At 46.4% G+C, this 26,527-nt stretch overlaps 1 protein-coding gene across 4 annotated transcripts in view; it reads right to left on the bottom strand.

Annotated features, from left to right (window-relative positions):
* Window positions 1-3,574: 3,574 nt before the first annotated feature.
* The window catches only part of DAAM2 (dishevelled associated activator of morphogenesis 2), a 230,721-nt gene continuing 207,768 nt past the window's right edge, over window positions 3,575-26,527 (bottom strand). For all 4 annotated transcript variants that reach the window (XM_074989803.1, XM_074989802.1, XM_074989806.1 and 1 more), the window contains 3 exons: window positions 25,050-25,181; window positions 13,017-13,187; window positions 3,575-10,367 (listed from right to left, as the gene is read on the bottom strand). In XM_074989803.1, coding sequence (XP_074845904.1) covers window positions 10,152-10,367; window positions 13,017-13,187; window positions 25,050-25,181 — 519 coding nt within the window. In that variant the 3' untranslated portion in view covers window positions 3,575-10,151. The remainder of the gene's footprint in view (window positions 10,368-13,016; window positions 13,188-25,049; window positions 25,182-26,527) is intronic.

Raw genomic sequence — 26,527 nt, 5'->3', positions numbered from 1 at the left:
AGCTGCCTCTGAGCCAAGGCTGTAGAGCAGAGATTTCACTCACGCTAGCATGAGGTCCCAGTGCCTCTGGGTACTACACCTGTTTGCTAGAAAAGCTCCAGGATTCATTGGGAGGGGGTGAGCTGGAAACTATAAACCAAATCCCCCTCATTTCCCTCAGCACAGAGATAGTTTGACCTCTGTTTGGGGTGGGAGTAAGGGTCCAACAGAGGTCCAGCTAGATGTACACAGCAAGGCCAGGGGAGGGAAAGCCACCCTCACTCCAGAGCTACCACAGCAGGTCACCTCTCTCTCTCTCTCTCTCTCTCTCTCTCTCTCTGTGTGTGTGTGTGTGTGTGTGTGTGTGTGTGTGTGTCGGGGGAGGGTGACCAAAAACCGTACCTCAAAGGGGAAGGAGGGACGGGGTCAGCTCAAAATGACTGAAAATAGCTCCGAGTGCACAGAGCGGGTGGCCAGGGGATATGCGTGGCAGGAGAGCAGCTCAGGGCAGGGAGGGAGAAGCTACAAGCTGGTAGCTCAGGGGGAGGGGTGGGGATAGCTAGGGACTGGTAGCTCAGGGGACATAGGGAGGGTTGCCTTAGCAGCTGCCTGCAGGCAGGGGGGCAACTAGGGGCAAAGAGGAGGTAGCTAGGGGCTGTGTGTAGGCAGGGGCAAGATTGGGGGCAGAGAGGGGTATCTCAAGGACTGAGTGCAGGCAGGGACAGAGCTCAGGAGGCAGAGAGGCGAGAGCTGGGGGCTGTGCCTAGGAAGGGGGTAGCTCAGCTGGTGGGAGGTGGCTAAGGTCTGGGGGCAGGCTGAGGACAGCTGGGGCTGTATGCAGGCAGGGGGTAGCTCAGGTGGTAGGGTGAGGGTGGCTGGGGACTGTTTGCAGGCAAGGGACAGTTCAGGTGGCAGGGACGGGGTGGTTAGGGGTCATGTACTTGTGCCACCTGCATCTGCTGCTCCCCGAGGGCTCTGCCACAGCAACAGCTGCAGTGCAGTACAGTTGTGGATCCCTTCAGGGCCTCCGAGGAAGGGGAGAGGAGGAGATGGCAGTGGGGGTGTATGTGCAGAACTGCCTCCAAGGCTGCTCAGCTCTGGGTAAGGCACTGCACTTTGGGGGTGAAATACCCCCTTGCTCACCATCTCTGCTTAGAGACTCGCAGCATTAGCCCTGGGGGTTGCCAGGGCTCCATGGCCTCAGCCTCGCCAGCTGAGAACTATTGCTCTAGGGCACCCCATCTCTCAAGGTACCTGCGTGGCCCATATAACAGTTTCATGAGCACCTCATCTTCATACATTTATCCGCACCACAGCCCCGAGGCAGGGCAGTGCTGATATTCCCATTGTACAGACAGGGAAGAGTGGTACAGAGATTACATGACTTTCCCAAGGTCACTGAGGCAGTCTGTAGCAGAACATACCACAAAACCCAGATCTCCCAAACTGGTACCCTCAGCAGCGGGCTGTCCTTCCCTCCCAACACAGCAGCTGCCAGAGAAGCCTTCTCTGCTTTTAATGTTTGCATTTTCATGCCCGTATCCTGTGCTGTGTTAAACACATCTCCCACAGCCAGGCTCCAGGCCAAGCAGAAACCATGTGGGACCCCCAGCACAGACCCAGTGGCCTCCAACTTTTAGGATCAGCTGTGATACTGAATGATAAACAGCCAAGATACCCAAGACAGGAGTGTGGGTGCCAGCAAATTGCCACAACACCAGAGGGAAGCCCAACCATTCACCCTTCACATACCTTCTAAGAGAACACTGATAAGACTGAGCCTGGACCAACCCAAAGACAGTAACACCCTCCACTACACAACACCACCCCCCACCCACACACACCTTTGCCCATTTGTTACTATAAAAAGCAGCTTCTCTAGAACAACCACCTTCAAGCCACAGGTCAAGCCTTCTAGCCACTTTGTTCTTTAGTACTCACGTTCAGCTCTCCAAAACTCAGCCATCTTTCTTCCAGATGAGCTACTTCCACAGCACCTGCTACTCTCCTGAAGAGAAGAGATCATCCATTTATGGCTCAGAGGGGAGCCCGGGGCTAAAGACAGGGAGACTGAAAGGCAGCCCAGATTCCACCCCACCCCAAACCACTAGGACATTAACCCCTTGTCCCATAGCCATACAATGACACTGCTAGGACAGTGCATGCCTGGGTCCGATTTCAGTTCCTGTATATGGGCGCCTCAGTGAGCCAGAAGCACTTACCTCCTCTGCCCTGATCTTGGGAGAAGAAATCAGGACATCGCAAGGCGAGGTGGAGCAGCTGGCAGAGGGTCCTATGCTAGGTCCTTTCCTGCCATACCGGCTATCACAATGTTTCAGCCCATGACCACAGATGGAACAAGAAATTTGTGTGTCTCTTTTGCTATAACATACACAACGCTGTACTTAACAAACTCGGCTGGAATACAAGTCTTTCTAGGCTGGCTGGCAGTGGGGCAGAGAGCTGTGGTGTGCCCTTTGTAATTACGCAGAGAGTTTGTCTGGCTGTTAAACAAGGGGGAAGGAAGGGTGGGTTTGGTTCCCAGTTCTACCACTTGAATCTTAGGTGGCTGCTCAGGAAAGTGGTTTTTTTTTGTTGTTTTTTTTTTTTTAACCTGTTTTAGTGGCTGCAAGTACACAGGCAAGGAAAGGAGAGTTGATCAGAGAAATCCAGAGAGCATTTAACAAGCAGAAAATTAAACTCTAGCCCCAAAAAGCACACTCTCATCTGTTCCCTGATGACTGCACTGCCTGAGCCTGCTACTCTCAGTGGGCCTTTCCCCCAGGCCACCCAGGTGCAAACCATTAGCTCCTGGCCTGCCTCTGGTCAGGAGTTTTGTGTCATTACTTTAACTGCTTCCACTCTTGTGGGTGCAGAGCTGCAGGAGACAATAGCAGGGAATTAAGTCTGTGCCTGCCTGATCCAACTGTCAATGTATTGCTTGCACTGTCCTGGGACTTTGCTTGAGGTTTGCTGTTCTGTTTCAAAACTGGATGCAAGTGGCCAAACACAAGCAGCTAGGGGGACCTGCCAAGTAGCCCCAGAGCATTTTAGGGAGGAGCAGAGCCAACAAGCCCTTCCTCCTTCCAGAAGAAGGAAGGTTTATGTGCAAACAAAAGACAACTATGTGCATTTCATTTGGAGAAATCATGTCATGCAATATTTGATGCAAGTTAGGGGGACATAGCAGCAACATCACACTACAACTTCAAGCCCAGTGGTTAAATTCATCATATTTGAACAGCCCCCACCCCCACCTTTCAGGCAAGTGCTCAAATGACTGAGCTATGGGATATTCTGAGCGAGTGAGGGCATCTTCTTCAGACTCTCCTGAAAACAGGAACAGCAAATGAGGCTGTATCTGTCTCCACTGTGGACAGTGGACATTTTGCCCACCCGGTGGGCTCTGAAGAGTGTTCTCAATCATGTCTTCTTGCCCAAAGGTCACAGAGAGATAACGCCTTACATAGAGGAGCCTTACAACACCCCTTCTACCCCTGCACATGTCCCCCTACCGATCAAAGGTGCCCCATTGACATCCTCTGAAGCACATGGAAAATTCAATCTTAAAATAATTCACTGCAAAAGACTGGGGGCAATATATCTTTAATTTTTTTTTTAAGTATTACAGTATATTCTTATAAAAAGGTGCAGATAAAAAGGACACTACAGGTTTTGTACATTTAAATTTATTTCTAGTCTTAAACTGACCCAAGAAATGAGGATACACCAAGGCATTACAGCAGCACCGGACCTCTCCCCAACTCCTGTGGGCAGCACTGTGCCATCCAATTTAATGTGTATGGGATTCCCAAAGTGGCCAGCAAGTGTCAAGCTAAACCTAACGCAAGGAAGCAGGAGAAGACTGGATGAGAGGAGGTCCTAGCAGGAGCAAGAACACATCTGGAGCAACCTGATATAAAACATCTGACGTTTTGGGTAGCCTTTTCAGATGGCAGTTGGAAGGGTGGATGACAGGCTGGACATGGAGCTCTTGGTGCTGGCAATAAACCCTTCTGAGTACATATTGTATGGAATTTATGGAACATGCTGTAGGCAACACAAAAGCAGACTAATGGAATGCGATGCTGCTCCCAGTTATACTGGTGTAAATTCAGGGCAATGTGAGCTGACTGCCCTAGAGCTGATCTGGATTTATGTTGCTAACAGAAGAATCTGGCATTAAAGATCTTTTGAACATTCATCCAAGAATGGGAACACAGCGAAGGGCTTTCTGACTCTCTCTAAAGAATCTTCAAGACTCCACTAGAGACTCATAGGCCTATTTGAGGCAGGCAAATGTAAGTAGCCCTATGAGGTCACAGGTACCACAGTAAAATAAAATGTGGCCATTTTTCATCATAAATCCCACAAGGATTAAGTAGCCTTAGTCAAACTGCCTATCTGGATCAGTAGTTATTGCCAATCCACAGGACACGTACGTGCAGGATTTAAGCTTGCGTTAAAAAACAACACATCCTAGCCCTTACACCTGTAAAAAAAATCTTCCCAATATGTAAAAAAATATGTGCTGTCTCTGAGAGTCTGAGGACGGAGAGGAACAATAGCTTGGAGGGGTGAGTCCCAGTTTGTCTCTGTGATTAGTTAGCTTTTAAGTCTAACAATGAGAACTTACAAGAGAGCATTGTTTGGTGTTAATCAATTTTGTGGAAACATTCAGCTCCCCAGGGATGATGGTCAGAGCTAGGGATTGTAGGCACAGCTTGAGCAGAGTGCTAATACCTTTTATACCACTGTTCAAGTTTGGGATAAAATACCATCACCATGTGCATGAAAGTAACAGATCTGTCATTGGTCTAAAAGTAAAAGCTCTTCTTGGTCAGCTCCTTGCTTTCAGAGGCCTGGGCCAACAGGGACTCCAAAACTCAGGGACCACTCCCTGTCTCCCATATTCCTCCATGAAACCCATGACACACAGCCCCTGCCTTTGGGCAGCCCAGTCCAGAACTGCCAAGCTGATGTAATGCCCTGGCACAGTCTCAATAGTCTTTGCTGTAGTGCGGTGCATACATGCAAACATAGCAAACTAAAATAAGGCAAAATAAATAGAGGTGTCAGATTTACAGGTTCCCCCTAGAGCTTCCTAAAAACCTTATTTCTTTTAAAAACAACATGTAACCAAAATTAAAAAAAACAATTACCCAGAAACAAAACTGCATACATCATGTACATCATGAACTGTACAACCCGTCTCCACTCCCCTCAAGGGCACTTCAGACATGCACTTCCCCCCACCAACAACCCGGCTCAGAGTGTGAGCGCTTCTGAAGAGTGGAGAGAGTCCTCTGAAGAAGCAACTGTCACAGAAATGCCCACCCCACATCTTTCCCACAAGGTAAGTCACAACCCTTTCTCCCTTCCTCAAACACCATGAGCACGTTACAGAAATGCTTCTGAAGGGCACCCACGTAGTCTTTCCAAAAGTCTCTAGCCACGAAGCACTCATCCTCCTCCAGCGGCGGTGGCGGCTGCTGCTGCTGCTGCTGCTGAGGGTTGGATTTGGTGCCTGGCTCTTCTGCTTCAGTGTTCTGGAGCTGCTTTGAAGTCAACTGTCTCTGGAAAGGTGACTGATTCAGAAGAGTGACCCAGATCAGAGTCAGACAGGGAGAGACTTGACTAAGAGCTTGCTAATAACTTTTCTGTGGCCACCTGGTGCAAGCCTCTTAAGAGTAATGGGCTTGTGCAGGGTAACTAAGGGCAGCGCGGGACCCTAGAGCCAGATTCAAGGAGACAGAAAGTATTGTGTTCTATGGCAGTGAGACACCAGGGCAGGGCCTTACCTCAAGGGAAGACAGGTGACCTTACCTTCAGTTGGACTAAAAACCAGAGTTACTGTGCAGGTGGAAGAATGGAGGAGGGTGCTCAACTGGCACAAACCTCTGTTCAGCCTGTCCACTTTTGGGGTGGGTTGGCCCCTTGCAGAAGAGGTTGAAGCCATGTTGTACTGCTATAACCAGTGTTTTCCACTGCCTGACACTTTACCAGGGTTTACACCATTTGATTCTTGAATTAACCAAACCCCACCTTTACTGGCAACTGCCCCAGATAGCTTCAGCTATCCTTTTTTCCTTGCATGTGCACTGGCCTAATGTCCTGTTTCCTGTCCTCCCTCCCTCCCTGGGATGTGCTGGCCCACTGTCAGCATCCCTCTGTGGCCTGCAGGCAGGTCTTTAGGAAAGTGCCTGAATCATTCTTGCTGGGGTAGGGTTTAAGTACCAGAAAGAGCCACTACGAAGAATGCTGGAGACGCCTCCGTTATGCTGAAAAGGAGGTGATTCTTTAAAAAAAAAAATTAATGGTGATGTCATGACGGGGAGGGAAGGTAACTATTCAATTTCCACTGTCCTAGGCTCAGTCATAGTCTCTTCCTGGAAGAGAGAATAGATTCACGGAAGCTTTTCAGGAGAGCGTTTTCGTGCTTTATGACATCTGTCAAAGGAATGGGCTGAGTCTCCTACTGAAGCTACCCTCCTGTTGGCTGTTGCTTTCTGCCTGCCAAAGTGCTACGAAGTAGCTACGTGTGAGCAGCTGCTGTAGGAGGCTCAATGGAATGGTCAGAAACAGGAAGGTCTGTATATATGCCAGTGCTGTTCCCCATTTCCTTTCCAGAGACAATGCATCAAAATGGCCAACTACATGCTATAGACATTCCCGTGCAGAAGGATCATGGCAGTATCAGCATGGGGTGGAGTTAGGCTTAGACTGTGGCAATGCCAGAGAGGATTTAGGGCCTAGCAGCCAACCTTCACAATTCAAAGCAAGTGTCCCCAGGACCTCACCAAGCACCTCCTCATCTCAAGAACATTTCACCCTGGGGCACGTGGTCAGAGAAGAGGAATGTGCTGAAGCATCCTTAGGATGGAGAAAGCAGCTTGAAACCAGCATCACAGATTAAAACTCCTGATGGTGAGAAAACGGAGCTGGAGTAGATCTAGGAAGCATATATGAGGTTTTTCACTCACCGTAACATAAGTCCACACGGCAGCCCACAGCACCCTGGTAGTGGTGTGCTTTGTGCACCAGCCTGGGACCTGTAAGATTTCCCCATCTACTTTTGACTATATCACAAAGATCTCTGCAGATCTTGGGCTCGACAGTGCAGTCCTGATGAATAGACAATAGCTCCGTAACATAACCTTCCTCTCTGCCTTTGCTACACTCGTGGCCTTGTAAGGCAACGAGCATGTCAGACAGCTGAACACAAGCCTGCTGGTGGTAAGCACAGGGTGGTGAGATATGGATTCATAAATTCAAGGCTGTTCCCCTGAGCTGAGTTTTCTTTGATGTTTCAACCCCTGTTGAATTTTCCTTACGAAGTGTATTGGTCTTAGGATACGTTTACACTTACCTGGAATGTCGACAACAGCTATGTGATTTTTGGTACGCCAATTGCATATCAAAAATTGACTTTGCAGCCATCGACTTCCGCGATTGTCTTCATAGCAGAAGGTCAACAGGAGTGCTCCTCCCGTTGATCTTCTTTAATCCTTGCATCTTGCAAGGAGTTCTGGGGTTGACGCTTCACTCGGAACGTGCCGTTTTGAGCATGCGTGAAACAGTGCCCCAGAAGATTGAACCTCAACAGTTGCTCTTCCATAGTCAGTGTAGACGTAGGCTAAGATGGGGGGTGTGGCAAGAGGTTACAACTCCAGTGAAACCATGGAGTCAGTCACATCTGTTTACGCCAGGACTGAAATCTGACCTTGGTACTAAAATTGAATTAGTGGATGAGCACTAAAACCAGGACAGATGAAATAGGTTTAAAAGTCCCAATATTTTTAATCCTTAAAAGTGTCAGGCTTGGAATTTGGAGACTACCACAAATGGTACATTAATTTGGCACGTATTAGGATCTCAGATGGCTCACGCAGGGTGGGTTATATGTCCTGCTTTACAAAATTGCTGGAATATAGCACAGATCTAGTATGGTGGCAGTGAGGAGCTTGTTAAAATACTTCACAACACTTTTTTTTAAATCTTATTTTGGAGTTTTAAAAAAATGGCTTAAAATGTGAGTGGTTTTAAATGTTCAAAATCCTGTATGAAAATACAAATGCTCTCCGAAAAGGCGCCAGTGTCTGCCACAACAGACATTTCTGTTAACGGCTAATCCCCAAAGGGGAAGGGACTAATACTGAAGGAGAATGCATGCAGCTCTTGTAAGATACCAGCTCTTTACCATGAGTATTCAGCAGAGGCGCGGTGGTCTGGAATGTCGTAAATAGGGAAATTCTAGGATAGGAGACTCAAAATACAGTAAACAGCATTACAGCTTTTAACTTTTTCTCTTATCTCCATAGTTTACATTATTATTTAACCTTCCAAGAGTTCAGAAAACCTCCACAGTTTGTTTCCCCAATGTTGTCTGAATATAATACTGATCAGGCAGTGTGCCTGGGGCACAGAGTTTTGTCCTGCAGACTCAATGCCAAGCCTGAGATTAAATGACATATGAAGAAAAATAAAGCCAAGCGATTAAAGTGACAAACCGAGCTGTTTCTGACTTTCTCCAAATTCCATGAGATTGCCTGCTATTTGGTTTTTTATGCTAGTTTGCAGAAGATGGGTGTTTTTCTCTCTCCAAGTATCACATCCAGAACACGCCTTTCTTTCTCCTCCTTCTTCTCTCCATGGGAAGATAACCAAAAAGCTCACTTCAGGAAGAAAGGACAAAGGGAAATATGACAATCTGCATAAACTAGTCTCCTTGCTGGAGTCATGAAGATGAACTGAAATAACATAATAGCGTCTTTCTTGTTGGTTTTGGTTGTGTGCTTTACATTTTTATCTTTAATAAAAAATCCTATTGATTAACTGTAATTTTCAAAGCCCTTTTGACCCATTCACATCTGTGTCCTCCTGATTAATTCCTGTTTTGTTGATGGCCCCTCCATTGCAAGCAATCCTTTCCAAGTGGAAAAGTCCCATGGTGCCATGGCCTTCCTTTGACACATTTTTATGTTATGATGGTTTATGGTTCCCACAGGGGTTTGCAGAGAAGGCCAATTGGTTAGCTGCAAGCTCCAGTTCATCCCAATAAAGTCGTAGATGGCACCAAGTGGAAAAAATATCCCTTTTCCACAGCTAGTGACCCCATTTGACTGTCTCTATTTAGGACCTTTTGGTAATGCCAGACAGTTCCCAATTTCCATTTGGTTATGCTAACAAAATGATGCAAAAGCAGTATGAAATGGTCAGCGCTGGGTGGCTATCCCCTCCCACCCTGGGACAGTGACAGTAGGTTCTAGGATCATCTAGATCTGGCTTCAATCGGCTATGAGTTCTTTTTCTAGACTCCAACACAGAGCACCCATTCTAGGACTTGTCCTTCAACCTTTCTCAACTTCTTGGCTTCCAGAACATCTCTAAATGCTTCAACAGATTCCAGAAAACAGCTTTAGGGAAAAAAAATGGTTTGTGAATGGTTTATCAGTCCCAATTATTGGTGTTTGAGCCAGGACTCCATCTCATTTCCAACTCCATTCTTCCCTTCTGAGAGTCACTTGTTTTGGATATTCCAGGCCACAAAAAGCAAAAATAAAAATACACCCTAAGTGAGATCAAAAGTATTTTTTGGGTTCTAATCAATGACTCTCTATTAATCCAGTTTCTGGAAAAGAACCGCCAAACTCTTAAAACTACTCCATGGCAAACTCCCGAAGGCTAATCCAGATCTTGAGGAAGTGTCACACATGTTCAGAGCCAGTCTGAGACGTAATGGTCATACCTATTCTCAAAAGACAGAGAAAACTACTTGTTTGTACTTTGGCACGCAGTGAATGATCTTCCCCCAGATGTCAAGTAGTCCACAAAGCCCACATGCTTCCTGTTGTCCTCAAGGGGCCTTTGTTGAGTTTGGAGGCAAGATTCCCAGAAGCAAACTGGCCAATGATCTAAATGGCTTAGTCACAAACTCTGCTGGTCCACGGAGGCACTTTTACAGCTGCTCCATGTTAGGCGCACGGGGAAGGGGAGACAGAAGAGGAAAACTAATCACAAATGATGATGTCTCTAGCCACAGGCTGGGTGAGCCCTTCGGGGCAGCTGTCAGCCAATTGCTACCACACACGCTCCTCTTTCTTGGTTTATTCTTTGTCATCATCTTCTTTGGGTTGGTTCTTGCTTTTTACACACCCTCCTTCCTTTTGCTGTCAATAATTTAGTTTGGTCACTGCTCGCTCCCGACTTGTCTCCAAGCCTTGGTTCCCCGAACGCTTACGGTTGCGCTTGAGCTTGGATAAGTCTTTGTCGAAGACCTCGCCTGACCTCAGGGCTGACACCAGATCGTCAAACTCCCCACTCTCCTCGGAGATGCTGCCAGCCTTTGCTTTCTTTTGCCGCCTCTCTTTCTCCCTCTGTTCTTTCAGCTGTTGGGAAAGACATGTGGATTTAGGCTGGGTTGGGGTGGGATGGTGTCAAGCAGGAACTGGAATACCATGGTGATTTGTCTGCTGCGGAAAGCTGGTGAACAGAGGGGGGCTCAGTCTGGAGTGCTGCTGCACATGGGGGAGAAAGGTAGCATAAGAAACCCCCTCAAAACCCTATGCCTGAGTTTGTGGGAGGGTAGAAGGGAAGGGCAGCCATACTGGGTTCTCCTCTTTTCTCCTGTGCTGATGCATACAGAGGGATGGAGTCCTGTCTACAGCCTGTCCTCCCCACCCGCTTCCCCAGTGCACCAACACTGTGTTAAACCCAGTAGTAAAGGGGAAAATGAGTACAGATTGAACCTCTCTAATCCAGCACCCTCAGGACCTAACCGGTGCCAGACAAGGGACTTTGCTGGACCACAGGAGGTCAGTATGGTTTAGCACATTACCAACAAGTTGACTGCGTACTGGGCTCTTAGAAAACATGTAGGGGTAATTTACAGCTAAATAACAGCACAGAACACTGAGAGCCAGCACCGGTGACTGGAAACAAACTTTACTGGACTACAGAAAACTTGGCCATGCCCATGGTAAGTGGTCATCCAGCTAACTAAAATCATGCTGGATTATGGGTGTTGCCAGATGAGATGGTTCTGGATTAGAGAGGTTCAACCTGCAATTTGCAGTAGGAGAAGCAGAGCCCAGACTCAGAGTTACAATCTGATCGCTGTCCCACTCTGGGGCCAGTGGCAGCTACATGTGACACCTCATAAATTATAAACAAAGTGAAATAGACAGGACAATTGCACCGTCCTACCTGAAAGAGATGCAGAAAGTCAACTAGTGGCATCAGTGATGAAAAAGAATAGCTGATTTTAAAAATAAGTTTACTAGCCAAGTTCTTCCCTGGTGTGACAACACAGGGAGTCTGGCCCCACGAGTTTGTCTCACTAACGTTTTGCTAAGCTTCCCAGCATTGACTGGCTTCTTGGGCTAGTGCTGGTGATGTGTCCCCCATGCACGCACCCAAGTGCAATCCTCTGATCCTCTGTGTCAGACTCAGAGATGTAGGAGAGGCAGTTCTATATACCAACTGCAGCCCTTCTCTAGGTCAGTGAAGGGGTCCTGTTCACTATCTCTTCTCTAAAGCATAGTGGCTGACATGAGGCATCCAGGAAAGGGGGTTACAGCAGGGAAGGATTTTCTGGAGAGAAGCAGCCCCATGAAGTTTGAATATGGCCATGGTGTGAACTTCCTGCTCCTCCCCCAACCTGCACAGGAAAGAAACATTTATGCAAGATCCCCTGCTATGCCAGTCCTGACCACACACAGCTCTGCCAGTGCACCTCACCCTGACCTGCATCCCCCGGCTACCCCAGCCTGGCCTCCTCACCCACAGCTCTGCCAGTGCCCTTCACTCTGACCTGCATCCCCCGGCTACCCCAGCCTGGCCTCCTCACCCACAGCTCTGCCCCCCACCCCGACCTGCAGCCCACCCCACCCCCACTATTCTAGGCTACTGAAGCATCTTAGTCCTGACCTGGCAGACTGACATGTTAACATTGAACTACTTCACTTTTAATACCAAGCATGAATAAATTGATGCCAAGTATTGGCATTTTAAATCCCCATATACAGCAACTCACAGGCCAGTGCTAAAGATCTGGGATTTCTTATTAATCCCTGAACAAAGCCAAATAGGTTGGTTTAGAAACATCCCACAGCACCAGCCGTCCTAAGCAAGGCCTGGCCTGTGGAAGGTGCCGGTGCTAAAGCGCTGGCAGTACAAAAGGAGGGAAAGAAGTGCCAAGCTGCTCACTCAAACCCCCAGGGACCCATACCATGGAGTTCCAGAAGCAGAGTCAATGGCACATGCAAGTTCTCCCTGCCCTGCCAGGGCCCAGAGCAACCTCACTTACCAAGGCACTGAGAGGAGCCAGCCGGAAATGCTGCTGGTATCACATGCCAAACACTGAGGCAAGTGTGCTCTGACCCTGTGCCATGGTGCGCTGTCTGTGAACAGAAGCAGCACAGCTGGCAGGACCGAGTGGGATTGGGCATCCAGTGCTTTGGAACAGGAATGTCAGCCCTAAGCAGGATGAGATTTCCCAGGTGTGCATGGGAGGCAGCCCAAGGGCTGGATAGCATCTTCTAGGTGTGGTAAGGGGGGCACCCAGATGTCATGGAGGCAGCGTGGGGGCTGGGACAGCCTGCCCTGGTTTGACAGGGCAGCACAGCCTGTTCTGGAAAGAACTGTGCAGAACAGATCCCTGGGGCCCGAAAGCACCTCCTTTTCCCTGTCTTGGGTCAGCCCCGGAATTTCAAGGCAGCCACCAGATGTTTGCCATGATGACTAAGAACTCTGTGTCAATAACAAGGCCTGTAGTGGGAGGGAAGTCTCACAGCCAAAAAGCTCTTTGGCAGGAGGGGGGATGGGAGGACAGGCAGCTGGGAGAGGAGATGAGAAATGAGGGACAGGTGGAGGAGAGCCAGGCTTGTGGGAGTGAAGGAGACAGTGAGAGAAAGTGACTGAAGCAGCTGGAAGGATGGAACATGAGTGGGGAAATTGTCGTTTGGTCCCTGTTCTCTTGAGACACAAGCAAAGAAAGAGACATCCCCTTCCCCACACCCTCTCTCCCAGGTTCTCACCATGGCCTCCATGCGTGCCCTGCGCTCTTCCTCCTCTTTCTTCTTCCTCATATTCTCCAGATCTTGCTTGGCCTCAGTGAACGACTGCAGGAAGGTGTCAAAGATGCCAAAAAATTCATCTGGCTGCATCTTGCCGTCATTCTCTCCAAAATGCTTCAGCGCCTTGGCATACTACCAAAGAGGGAGGGACACAGAACATGAACATGGCAATTAGAGGGGCTGTTCTACAGGGATGTGGAGATAGTGCCTAAGGGTGGCTTGGCACAGCATTCAAGTCCCTTTGGGGTCTTTGTGGCCAATTGGAAATGGCCTCCACAATCCTCTGCTGGCTAAAGGCCACTGGATCTCTCCCCGAGGGTCTCCACTGAAGAAGCTCCTCTCCTAACTGGCCGGTTGGCCTGTGCAAGCAGATTTGGAGGGCACCAGTTAAGAACAATATATTTTTTTTTAAAGCCGAGTGCCCAAGGCTGCAGAGTCATCTCAGGGAGCAGCTGTCCGGCCAATTGTAACCAATGAGTGTCAAACAGCGCCCGGTTGAATCAGCCACCTCCCCCATCTCACCCCTCTGGGTTAGTCGCTAGCATGGCTGAGGTTAAGGGTCCCTTGCTGTAACAAGAAAATCTGTTTCAGCATTGGCCTTTTGCTGCATAACCCATCCCTGTGGAGGCCGCCAAGTAAACCTCCAGGGCGGTGACGGGAAGGACCCAGGCAATTGACAGAGCAGGCAGGACAGGAGTTAAGAAAAGCAGCCAGCCCACCCAAGCAGACTTCAAAGAGAGCAGAAACATCAGAAGTGGCCTTTGTTTTACAAGGCGAATGCTGAGGCCATAGGAAGCAGTTGGTGGGTGCCAACTGGCAGGACTTCAGTCACCAGGCAGCCCGGATCTGGATGTGGTGAAGTCACAGCAATGCCTGGCTCTGGGTCATGAGCCGGCAGCCCTGAAACAGACATGCTGTTACCAGTACATCCAGACGTCACCATGCTCACCCATTTGGACACAGCCCTGAATTCACATGCACCTCCTGGCCATGTTGCTGCTGCTCACAGAGCCATACATCTCCATATGCATTCTCCCTGATCTGCTCGCTTCCCACATGGACCTACAAGCAGCGGCACCCATAAGCGCACTCGCATACATATCCCCCAATGCGATATTCAAGTTACTGGATTTTCACAATAATTATAAAATCGTTTCTGTGACCACTGTGTTAAGTTTGCATCAACTTTCATGCCAAGTGAGGTATCTAATGAAAGCTGGTGAGTCACTGAATCTGTTCATGCTATTCATGTATCTATACCATCTTTGTATGTAAAGTTATAGATATTGGCTCTACATCTGTATTAGAAATGTCTTGGAGCTAACGATCACAACGGGAGGTGTGGTACCCTCCCAGCCAGGACGATGGACTAAAACAAGGACCCAGACATCAAATACACATCTCAGAGATTTGAGATGTGTCATTTGGGATTCAGCCAATGGCAGAATGCCACAATGGGCCACCTGATCAGGCGGTCTTCCATTGCTTATGTGAAGAAGGAAGGATCTTTCCCTCCACAGGAAAAGTCTATAAATATGTCCCGGGCAGTGACCATCTTGTTCTTCAGCCATCATGAACTAAGCCCACATGAACTATCTCATGGGATATATTTTTAAGAGACTTTCAAGAACAGCAGCTTGTAACATTGCTGTAACCTGGATCAAAAGCTTCAATTGATGTATGTATTTTAACACTTTGACACGTGTTCTCCCTCACCCTATTCTTTCGTTGTTAATAAACCTTTATATTCTAAAGGGTTGGCACAGCGTGGTGTTCTGAGTAAGATCTTAGTGGTATTGACCTGGGAATGGGGCTAGACACTTTGGGGCCTGAAAGAATCTGTGTGAATTTGGTGAAATTGGTTTTCATAACTCCTCACCTGAGTTAAGGAGGGTTACTGGTTTAGGCATCAGGAGCAGCTAGAGAACCTGTGGGTTTGCTTGTGTAGCTTCTGGCTGGCCAGTGGGGCTGACAGAGGTACTTTTGTGGTGGGCTTGGTTTGCCTTATTGAGAAGGAATCTCCAGCCTGGGCTGTAAGTGGCCCAGTTTTAAGCAATTTGCCCAAGATTGGTTCTCTCCGATTGACCCAGAACCCCTCATAATATTACACCTCCCCACAGACGTGTGTCTGGTAAGCCCCACCCTGGTTCTGGCAGCCTATAGATGCACTTCATATGGTCACAGCTAATGCAAATGACAGGAACGTGGGGGTGACAGGTCAGCCTCCCATTCCCCCCTTGGGGAAGTTATAGAACATGAGAGAGCCCACGAGCCATGTGGTTCATATTTCCAAACAGGAAATGAGCAAGAAACTCTGGGATTGAGCCTCAAAAGCCTGTGCAACTCCAATGGCTGCACAGGACAGACACTGGGAGGGGAACAGCAGAAACATCACCCAACCCACACTGAACGTGAAAGAAATCCCCTAGCAAAAATTGATGGAGGAAGGAAGCATTTCTTTCTGGCTCTGCCTGGGAAACTTTATGATTCTTCCCATGTCCTTCCCCCCCACACTTTGCTCCTCCCACCAGTGCCAGGTTCCTGAAAACCAGTTTACAGCCATAATTTGGGCTTCTTTTCTTTCTTTCTTTTTTTTCTTTTTTTTTTACACACAGTTGCTTTTTGGCCAAAAAGAAACAGATTCAAAGCAGCTGAACGTAAATAAAATTTGCTGCAAGCAGTACAAACAGTGAGCATGATACGAGTCCAAGTAAGCATAGCACAGCAGGAAATCAGGGGCCAAATGCAGTCTGGTAATGGATGCCTGTTGTGTTAGCTCGCATCTCTGTACATACGCTATATATTTAGAACATTAGGTACAGCACAAACATTAGATGTTTCAACTGCTGGGAGGTTTGCAAGACAGCTCCTTTGGAACTTGGAAAAGAAGATCCTGTTGCTTTTTCTCCCTCTTTACCATTAAAGGCCAATCAACCAAGGGGTTGGGCGGGGGAAAAAGAAGAGACCTTCACAGTGCACAGATGTTGCCATCACCCACACAACAAAGGGCCCAGAACACTCTACAACCATGGGGGGTTGACCTAGTTGAGGATTCCCTCTCCATTTAATTCATTCCAGTGGTTTGCAGAGAACTGAAAAGAAAGGCACAAATCAAGACCAGTGACATTCCTTCCCCCCTGCAAAACATGCATGAAAAACATCACTCTCTTGTTCTAGACAATTTCCTGCCCTTTGAACACCCACAAAATTTGTCTGAATGGCTCTTATTTACTCAAAGGCAGGCCGAAATACTAATTCTCAACTCTGCACAGTTTCTTGCTAGGATCTAGTTCACAAAGGAGAAGAGGTTATTACCGCTGCCAGCAGAGACCATTATTCTATTAGATCAAGTGGCAGAAGTCCGCGTTTTTAGCTCTAGAGATCATGGTTTTTAGTTCTAGAGATCAGAGCACGGACAACAACATACAATGGGCAGTCACTACATCTAGCCACGAGCAGTTTCTGTCACGGGGTTCCCATAGTCCTAGAGGCGGTAGCCATCTTAGTCTGCAGCTACACACACACACACAGAGCACCATTTCATTTATTAGGTTCTCGTAGATAGGGAGGGGAGAACCAATGCAGAAATGGAAAGAATCTTAAGCTTGCTGTGGTTTATAGGACTTTGGGAAGGTGACTGAGATGGTACCGATCAGCCACTTTAGTGTAAAACCACCTGGGGCAACTCCTCAGACTCAGAGTACGCAATCACTTCCTAGTGCTTCTATTGGGATTCTCAAAGAACTAGCCCTTTCCTAGTCCTCTTGAATCCTACCCACAGGTAACCTGTGTGTAGCTCCCAGCTGCCATTCCTAATTCCCTCTCAAAGGAAGAACTTGCACACACACACTCTCCACTCCTGACTCCCATTTGCCCATCAGCTATCATGCACCAGCAACTCTTGCTTCTTAAGCTATGAAGCTCTATTGCTCCTCCCATTATGTGCAGTCTCAGAATTCCACTGCCTCCTAAAAGGCACAATACCCTTGTTAAAAGAAAAGAAGGGCTGGGGAGTCTTATGAAGCCACACCGCCTGTGGATTAACAAAAGACCAGCTAATGCTACCAATCACCCCCTATATGGTAAAGAGCTGCGTCTTAATTTATCAATAAAGCTGTTGGAAGTAGGACTATTAGTGACTTTAAAAGTGTCACCAGCACTTGGACCATGCATAGATGTCAAAAGGTCAAATTTCAGCACTCTGCCTCAGAAAGGTTGCTATTTGATAAGCCACTGGCAAAGGAATCAGAACTCCTGGGTTACATTCCTGACTACCAGAGCCACTGTTAACAAGAAGTACTGTAGCACCTCAGGGACTAACAAATTTATTAGGTTTCATGGGTAAAACCCACTTCTTCTACTGTCACTTTTGATGACCTTTGGCAAGTCACTTAGGTCACATCTACACAGCAATTAAACAGCCACCGCTAACCTATATCAGCAGAGTAGGCCTCAAGGGCTGTTTAGGGGTGTAGGGGTTCAGGTGAGGCTGGATCCCAGGCTCTGGGACCCATGTGTTTAAGTCAGCTAACCTGAGCCAGCCAGGGGTCTCTTATTCCAGTGTAGACACACCCTGAACCTCTCTCTGACTCAGCTTTCTTTTGTGAGATAAGGACAGTGGTACTTATGGTCACCTCTTTTGTAAAGTGCTTCGAAATCCACATATGAAAATCATTATTTCAGCACTAAGCATTACATTATTTTGTGATGTTCTGTGATGTCAAGCACTAGAATATGGATAGAAATTTGCTAATTACTGAGGTCTCCTGGGGGAAGATACAAGGGCAAGGCACAATGGAAAATGTGGGTTTTTGAGGGGATGGGCTAAGGAGGATTGTAACATGGTGCAGTATATATTTTCATTAAAATAAATTCATTTTCACAACTTATGACTCGTTCTCATGATATACCAGGCCCTTAGCTCATTGCCAGCTCCGCTCCCCTGACAAACTTTCCACTGAATTCCTCATTTTGCCAAAGCAAATGGTTTAGACAGTCATTTATTTTAAAAAGTTGTTTCAACAAGGAGATGGAACATGGGATGGCAGCACATGCTCACAGCTGTGCCCGCCAATGAAACATCAAGTGGCTGCAGAGACTCCACGGGAAGCAGCGGGAACCTGTGGGGCCCCATGTAAGAGAGAAAAAGCAGTAATGATGAAAATTATTCTGGAGTCTCCAGCTGCTTTTGGGGGACTAGACTGGGAAGAATGGATTATACCTCCTGCTCTGAGCAAAACTTAAAAGACCTTCCTCGTCAAGCAGTGCCAAAGTTGATACTGTTAACACCTCAAGTTTGCAACAAGGAAGTTCTGCTGAATGCTTCTTGAAAGACCTTCATCAGTTTCAAGAGAGACTGGCCAGAACCTTACATCTCCTCAAAACCTATTGATTATAAAAAAAAAAAAATTTGACCTAGCTCCATGGTGCCAAGAGCAGCCCTGCTCATGCAATACAAGACATTCCATTTCTAGTTTAATATAGATCAGGCATGTAATTTATTCATCAAGTAGCTCTGTTTGAGATGATAAGCTTTGTTATCGGTCCATGCCTCTTGGAGCATGCCCCAGCTTGACTCCACAAGTCCATTAGTCTCAGCAGCTGACAGAAGGAGCCAGTTCCAAAAGACCAAGGGAGGCCAATCTTTGTGCTTGAAATGGACATTTTCTCTTTGCCACTTGAACTGCAGTATCCCTGTGTGTCTTGCAGCTGTCTGCCATTAATGGCTATTATCTTACCTGGATTTTCACTTTCCTCTGCTGCTCTTCAAACAGACCTCCTATGTTTTCCAATTTTACTGGCATCCAATGGCTGTGCAGATTTTGACCTCTCATCATAATGCTGCTAAGTATTTGCTCTCTGCCTCAGGTACCATTTCAGTCAAGTAAAAAAAAAAGCCTTGATAACAGACTGGCTCTCACTTTCCTTTCAGTGTAACCATTATTTTATTATTATTATTATTGCCTTCATTATGCCCTTGCACTGGGTGACCAGAAGCAGCACAACTCTCGCTGTTGATTTTATCCAGCTTCTGCCCTGTAGAATCAGCTGTTGAAGTCTAATCACTATGGTAGTGATCGCATCTGAAACATACATTGTCTCCTGGAAAAAAGGCATTCAGTGTTTTACAAACAGATGTGCTATACGCTATACACGTGGGATGAAGGTCAACCCTGTGCAGGGAACAGAAACAATGTTGTTGCTTCACTTCAGTTCTATTGTCAGTGCTTACATGGGACTTTAGTGGAACAGAGGCTGATGGCGCAAATGTCATCCCCATTATATAGTAAAATAAAATTTGTACCTTCGGAAGAAGCGGTGAAAAGTATCACATTGATTTGGCTTTAGCTTTTGCGCTGCTTTTGCACAAAAACAAGAAGGGCAGTTTTTTCAGGTGACCACCTCATCCTGTGTTCCCTACAAAAGGGAGCAATTTTCCATCTTGACAAATTGGGGAAAATTGGGGTTAGGTCAGGATAGAATTTCTCTCAACCCCCCAACTGGGGATGGCAGAAAATAGCCCCTGATCAAATCTGTGATTTCTTGACTTCTTAAAAAGCAAAAGCTCCCCTCCACACCTCCTCCCAAACCTGTCAGATGTCTCAGTGCACTGAAGGTGAAAGAGCCACAATAGAACAGTGCCCGGCTCTCTGAATGAGCTGTTAGGAGAGTTGAGGCCAATTTTTCAGCTTGATCTTAATTGAACATCTGTTTTGTGTGTGCACTGGTGATAGCGGTTACAGTATTTCACTTGCAAAGACAGAGCGGAGAGTCTGAAAATCTGGACCTTAAAACATAGTTTCTTCTTCATTATGACAATTGGCACCAAGTGGTCTTGTCATTGTCTGTCTGAGAGGCCAAAGACTCTACAGGGCAGGTGAGACTGAAGGTAACCTCCCCACACTGGATACGGTAGCTCTCAGGCAGGGCTGAGGTGCACGGGTAGGATGTGGGAAAAGCTGCAGTACCAGCCCTATATCTGCTCCATGGGTAAACAGAAGGCTCTGGGGAAAAAAATTAAAACGTTAGTTTTGACCTAAAAATCTGTGAGGCATGAGGGAATGGGAAGGTTTCAGTAGGAGCTTTTACTGCTGGACCATGATTGGTTGGCACTGTGCTGATTACTGAATGAAAGGAGATCACTGGTCCTCTCTCTCTCATCAATGAATCTCAGAGATGCTGATAGGAGCAAATGTTTGTAGCACTCTTTTGCACTGGATCTCTTATAGAAATCTAAATAATTACAGAACCCATTTTACCTTTACTAAAGACACCTAAAATCATTTGTCCAATTTTAAGACATAAGTAGTATAGTTCTAAACCTAAGCTCAGGAAAGATGCCTCTGCCTAAAATATGGCACTCAGTTAGCTTGCATTATACTCAAACCCAGCTGTTAAAACCAAAACTTCTTTATTAAAATCAGTGAGCCAGAGCCTCACTTCCTGGGCTCAGGGAGGATTTTTTTTAAAGTCCCCTCCAGTTTTGTTTCTAGAAATCAAACAGAACGGGCTAGTGAAATCGCTGTGTGTGTTCTGTCCTTCTACTTTCACTGGGCAGCTGTAGTAGCAGGTTTCCGTGCTATGGACAGAGCTCACAATTCAGCCAACACAGAACCCATTGAGCGTGGGAGCTGTCATGGGCTCCAACAAGTACATCTGGTTTGTTGAGAATATCCAGTTTTGAAAAAGGAGCAGGGGGGCAAAGGAGTGCGGGGGTGAATTGAAGTGAACATGAGAAATAGCAGTGTGCTGGTAAGGACAGAGAGTTCTCTTTCAGGAGTCCAAGGCAGCTCAATGCCAGAGGAAGAACCAAAGCCCTAGATTCAAAAGAAGCTGGAAAGGCATAGTAGGGGCGTGTTAGAAGAAGGTAATAGGGAATGGGGGAGAGGCTTCCCAAGTATGGTATAGTCGTTAAAATAAAACTTTTCTTGTTCAATGCTTTATGTTGGCAAGTGTTGAAAAATGTGCGCAGCAAGTTCCAGACATGTTGGTCCGGCTGCGGGGAGACTCTCCAACATCCTTAAAGCAACAGGACCCCCCTTTTCCTGCCCTGGCCTGACAAGGAAATGTTGTACCCCTGCCTTGGAGTGAGTGGTTTTATGTTTTTAACCCACTATTGACACCAAAACAAAGGGCCTTGGTCAGAGTCAGTGTCTGTTCATAGAATGTATCCAGGGCTGGGTTTTCAATTACATGGGCACCTTATCAAGCTTCCAAAGAAACGCAGCCTGAAGGAATGCAAGAACTAGAGGGGCTTCACATTACTGTCTATTCCAGGAAAAGTGTTCAATAGGATTTTCTTCGGGAAAATGAAGACAGAAATCAATAGACAGCTCAAGGAAGAACAAGCCAGTTTCTGACGCGAGAGATCTTGTACTAACCAAACAGCAGCTCTCAGAGTGATCACAGAACAGTCGCTTGAGTGGAAATCCCTCCTGTATATAACCTTCATTGACTTCAAAAAGCCTTTGGCAGCCTTGATAGAAACTGCTGCAACAGCGTGGCATCCCATCCAAAATTATTAACTTGATTCATTCAACATACAAACCCTCAACATGCCAAGATGTGCAAAATGGTGTTTTGGCAGAATCCTTCAGCATACTCTCAGGAGTGCCTATTGTCACCTTACTCATTCTTGATCACAGTGGACTGGATTATAAACAGAACAACAGGGCATTCAGTGGACACTTTTCAAACAGCTAGAGGACATTGATTTTGCTTACAACGTCACCCTCCTTTTGCACTGGCATGAAAGCATGGAAGAAAAGGCTGCAATGCTAGACAAAACTGTCTCAATGACCGGACTAAGCATTGACAAGGGAAAGAACAAGACAATGAGAATCAACCAGTCCAACAAGAGCACCATCACACTGATAGGGGGTGATCTGGAAAATGTAGAGCAATTCATCTACTTGGGGATTATTATGGGCAGAGATGGAGGCACAGACAAGAATATCAATGCCAGGATAGGGAAAACAACAGCTGCATTCAAGACTTCATCCCTTATGGAGCTCACAAATGATATCTGCAAAGATGAAATTGCAGATCTTCAACACAAATGTGAAGAGTGTGCTTTTATATGGATGTGAGACTGAGACCTGGCATTACAAAAAAGTCTTCAAATCACAAGCTACGGACATTCATAAGGAGATGCCTGAAGTACATCCTTCACATCAAATGGCAAGACTGTCAAAATGAGGAGCTTTGGAACAGAGCAGGACAAGAACCACTTGATGTTCAAATCAAGAGAAGAAAGTGGGGATAGCTAGGTCACACACTCAGAGAAACATCATCCAGCATAGTCCAGCAAGCTCTCAAATGGAACCCGCAAGCAAAACACAAAAGAGGAAGACCTCAGACAACATGAAGACAACCTGTAGATGACCTATGTTCCATTTTGAGTACAAGCATTTCAGAAGAATTGCCAGGGGTGCAGACGTTCTAGGGGCACCACAGAATCCTAGGGCTGGAAGAGACCACAGGAAGTCATCTAGTCCAGCCCTCTGCTCAAAGCAGGACCAACCCTCATTAAATCATCCCAGCCAGGACTTTGTCAAGCTGTACCTCTCTAAAACTGTGTGTAACAGACAGGTCAACCGTGGGGTGCTGATGGTGGAGGGGTGGCATCACTGAAAATGCTGTGCCTGGGGGGTGTAAATCTGGCCCTGACAGTACCTCTGCTGTGCTATATCAGATATAAAGAGGGGAATGTATACAAAGGATCTTAGTCTCAGAGGAGAGGCTGTGTTAGCGTGTAGCTCCACAAAGACCACACAGTCCTGTGGCAACTTACAGACTAACAAAATTTATTGGGTCATGAGCTTTCGTTGGTAAAATCTGCTTCATCAGATGAAAAATGGAGAGGAAAAACAGAATCCAGGATTTATACAGCAGGGAGATGGAGGGCAGGAGGTTCACCTGTCACTTGTTGGACCAGTTAATGAAGCAAATTAAGTAGGCTGTATCTCATTCCTGTGCATACCAAAGGTGGGGATCGTGTTTATAATTATCAGCAAAATCATTTGGATACTGGAGGAACCAACTCAAAACTCCTACTCAAAATTTATATGGAACTGAATCAGAGTCTTCTTAATGGTTAAAATGTCTACTTATGTCTTGTTCTTCCCAGGACTCTACTTTTGTGCCATTGTTTTGCATCTCTGCAGGTTTTTTTGATCCCAGACAAGACTAAAAGCAAGACATCCAAAATATTGCAGAGAATAGAAGCTCTCTTAGGGAAGCCATGCTACAACAGTATGTAGGGTGTGGGACATAAACCACCCATCCTCTGCTGAAAGCATCAAATGACGACTTTTAAGCAACTCTGCCATCACAACCAACCAGCTCTTGTTGGGATCATGTGATTTTTGTGGCAACGTGCTGTGAGACAAATCCTGCAACTAGGAAAAGCCAAGCCATTCCCATGGTGATGAAATGTTATGTCAGGGCAAGGGTACAGCATGTTGACAGGACACTGTCCACATAGTTATTGAGGAGTTTAGATCGTGTTGATCTACCTCTAGCATCTTGCTTGTGCTCTGGAAACCAGGGGGGCTTGCAACCTTTTACTGCTATTATATTCACAGTTTCTTTCTTGCCTTACATTTTTCATTTCAGACTACTGACACCGGCAAGGGAAATAAACTGGTTGAGAGGAATCCCTTTCTCACTTTAGACAGCCAACTGTTTTTAGCATTACCAGCCAACCAGGACAAGTTTGCCATCACACATCTATTTTATGACTCTTTCGAACATTTTCATCATACATGCTCTTTCCTAGTCAGCCCAAAGACAGAGGATTAATGCCAGCTTCTATCATCAGCAAAGAGCTGGCACCTCTTCAGACATCTACACTTCACTTATTATCTGCTCAGAGAAGCAAGAGCAAGTTGATGACAATAACTGAACACTGATACATTTATGGGACTTTTTTAACACGAAGGATCCCAAAAAGTTCTGCAGATGTATGTCTTTGAGATCACCCACCTACTATTTAAATGCAGAGCCCTATGGGTTGGAACAAGTAGCCACTTCTAGCCAGTAAACTAATTGTTTGTTTTTTTGTGCGGGTGGGGAAAGAGAGGGAAAAGGGAGTGAAGAATTCATTTCTCCATTTGAAATATCTCCCTGCTGTTACATGAGCAGAGTTCAGCTAAATTTGATACCCTGGCAAAATTTAAGTACCTTATTTTTGAAATGCATGTCATGGAATCTTTCAGAACCACCTCTCACCCAGAAGGTAACATTCCCAACAACGCACAGCCTGCTAACACCATGTCACAAAACCCATCCACCCCTTCCTCCCCATAGACACCATTCTCATCAAAAAGCTCTAGAGAAGCACAAGTTTCAATGGGCAGAACTTAGAGGGGATATGGTTTGTATCCTGTCAGTGGATGGAACAGTTGTACCAAAAACATCACCTTTAATCTGAAACTCTTTGAATGTCAGGATGTTGCTTTCTGCCTCACTGCCCCCTCAATAATGTCCTGCCATTTTAAACTTCTGCTTCCATTCTGGCTCCATAGGAAGACTTCTGTTCTCCAGGAGGTACTGACCCAAGATGGCCCAAAAATCTCTCAAGAACTGCTTGCAAGGTTCAGACTACCCAAAATTCCTCCAGAGACCTAAGGCCCAGACTAGTTTAACCCATGTCTGAGTGCTACTGCTACGCCCTACCTCTAGAGAGTAGACATCAGTCCCCAGGGCTGCCAATCTGGTACTTTTCACTGGGAAAAAGATACACGAACACATTAGAAGGAAAGTAGTAGCTGTGTCTGCTGATTAGGAGGTTTCCCTCCCTCCTCTGACACAGAGAAATATAGGGTACACACTTTGCCCCTGGCTCTCACTAAGCTCTCTTATCAGGATCCTGTGGCAGCAGAATGAAGGAACTTATCTCCCAGAGTCAGTAAAAAGCCACAGAAGTTGAGAGAGAGACCAACTGGCTGAAAGACACAGGGTTCAGTCAAGCCCCTCTGTGAGTTTTCCTACCTTGTCCTTCGCCTCATTCAGAAGGTCTTCTAGCTCTGAGAAGCTGAAACTGGCCACAGTGATGAAGTCACTCATGACAGGCACAAACCTGTCCCCTGCTTCCCGCAGGCGCTTTTTCTGGTAGTCCAGTTCCTGGAAGAGAAGAGGCCTGGGGTGTTGATTGGCAGTCAGCAATGGGACTAGGCAAGTCTGGTCATTTCACACTCACACCCCTAATATACCCATCAGCAACTACAATTCAGAACCACTCCCTCCTCTACTTTCACCCACTCAGAAGGCAAAATCCCTGTGAGATGGAGCCAAGTGTCACTTTTTGTCTTCTAGATCCTGCAATACTAACAGATGTGTTCCATGCTATTCATCTACTTTGTATTGCTAAGGCAACTTTGGTATTAAACTGCCACATAGCTGAGAAACTATGTTTTTTCTTATACACAGAATGGGAAATACCTGGAATTCAGATAACATGGTGGGGTAACTACAAGTAAATGTTGATTTACTTAATAGTGCAATGGTATTGGCTACCCCAGGACATTTCAAGAAGCTGCCCTGCCCTGAAACTGGGCAGGTAGCAGAAAGTATCTTCCAATGTTGAAGCATACTGATTCTAAAGCAGTGAGGGAGGGCTGCATTGTTCCTAGCACATGGGGCCATGTGAGTCTTCTCGGTGTTTGCTCCTAATATTTGCAAAGTGCTTTGAGATCTTTGTATTGACGACATAGAAGAGCAAAGCCTTGTTAGCGTTCAGACATGGAATTGTCCAGACATGGTAGAGTAAGCATAGTTTTAGGTATCAGAGAGGTAGCCATGTTAGTCTGTAGCTTCGAGAACAAGAAGTCTTGTGGCACCTTATAGACTAACAGATATTTTGGAGCATAAGCTTTCATGGGCAAAGACCTGCTTCATCAGATGCATGAGTGTGGGGTGGTTTCAGAGGGGTATTTAAAGAATGGGGTCAGATTCTGACAATGGCTCATATCCCCCTGTCTGATCTGACTTGTTTTTGTCTCTTTGATACCTACTATTGATAATGAGCCATTTCCACTTTGCTGAATAGACCTTGTCAGCTCTGGCCCTCCCTTTTCCTGGGACCCCATTCTTTAAATACCCCTCTGAAACTACCTCCCCAACTCATGCATCTGATGAAGTGGGTCTTTGCCCGTGAAAGCTTATGCTCCAAAATATCTGTTAGTCTGTAAGGTGCCACAAGACTTCTTGTTGTTCTCATAGTTTTAGGTGTTTGCTGCAGTCTTACTTTTTAAAGTTTACGGAACACATTACCTGAGGTGCCAGAATTTGGGGTTTTTCTGGGGTATATTACAGCATTTCTGTCTTCAGAATTGAAGGATTTTGATTTTTAAAAAATGCTCAAAATTGTCATCAAGGTAATTAGCTGACTGATTGGTTAAAGTCAAAGCCTAGGATTTGGGACGCTTTCATTTAAGTCCCTTCTCTGCCACTAACTTCCCATGTGACCT

The sequence above is a fragment of the Carettochelys insculpta genome, chromosome 3 (genome assembly GCF_033958435.1).
Source record: "Carettochelys insculpta isolate YL-2023 chromosome 3, ASM3395843v1, whole genome shotgun sequence".
NCBI classification, from domain to species: Eukaryota; Metazoa; Chordata; order Testudines; family Carettochelyidae; genus Carettochelys; species Carettochelys insculpta.
The sequence above is the reverse complement of the archived record's forward strand: the minus strand, read 5'-3'. Positions and strand labels throughout refer to the sequence as shown.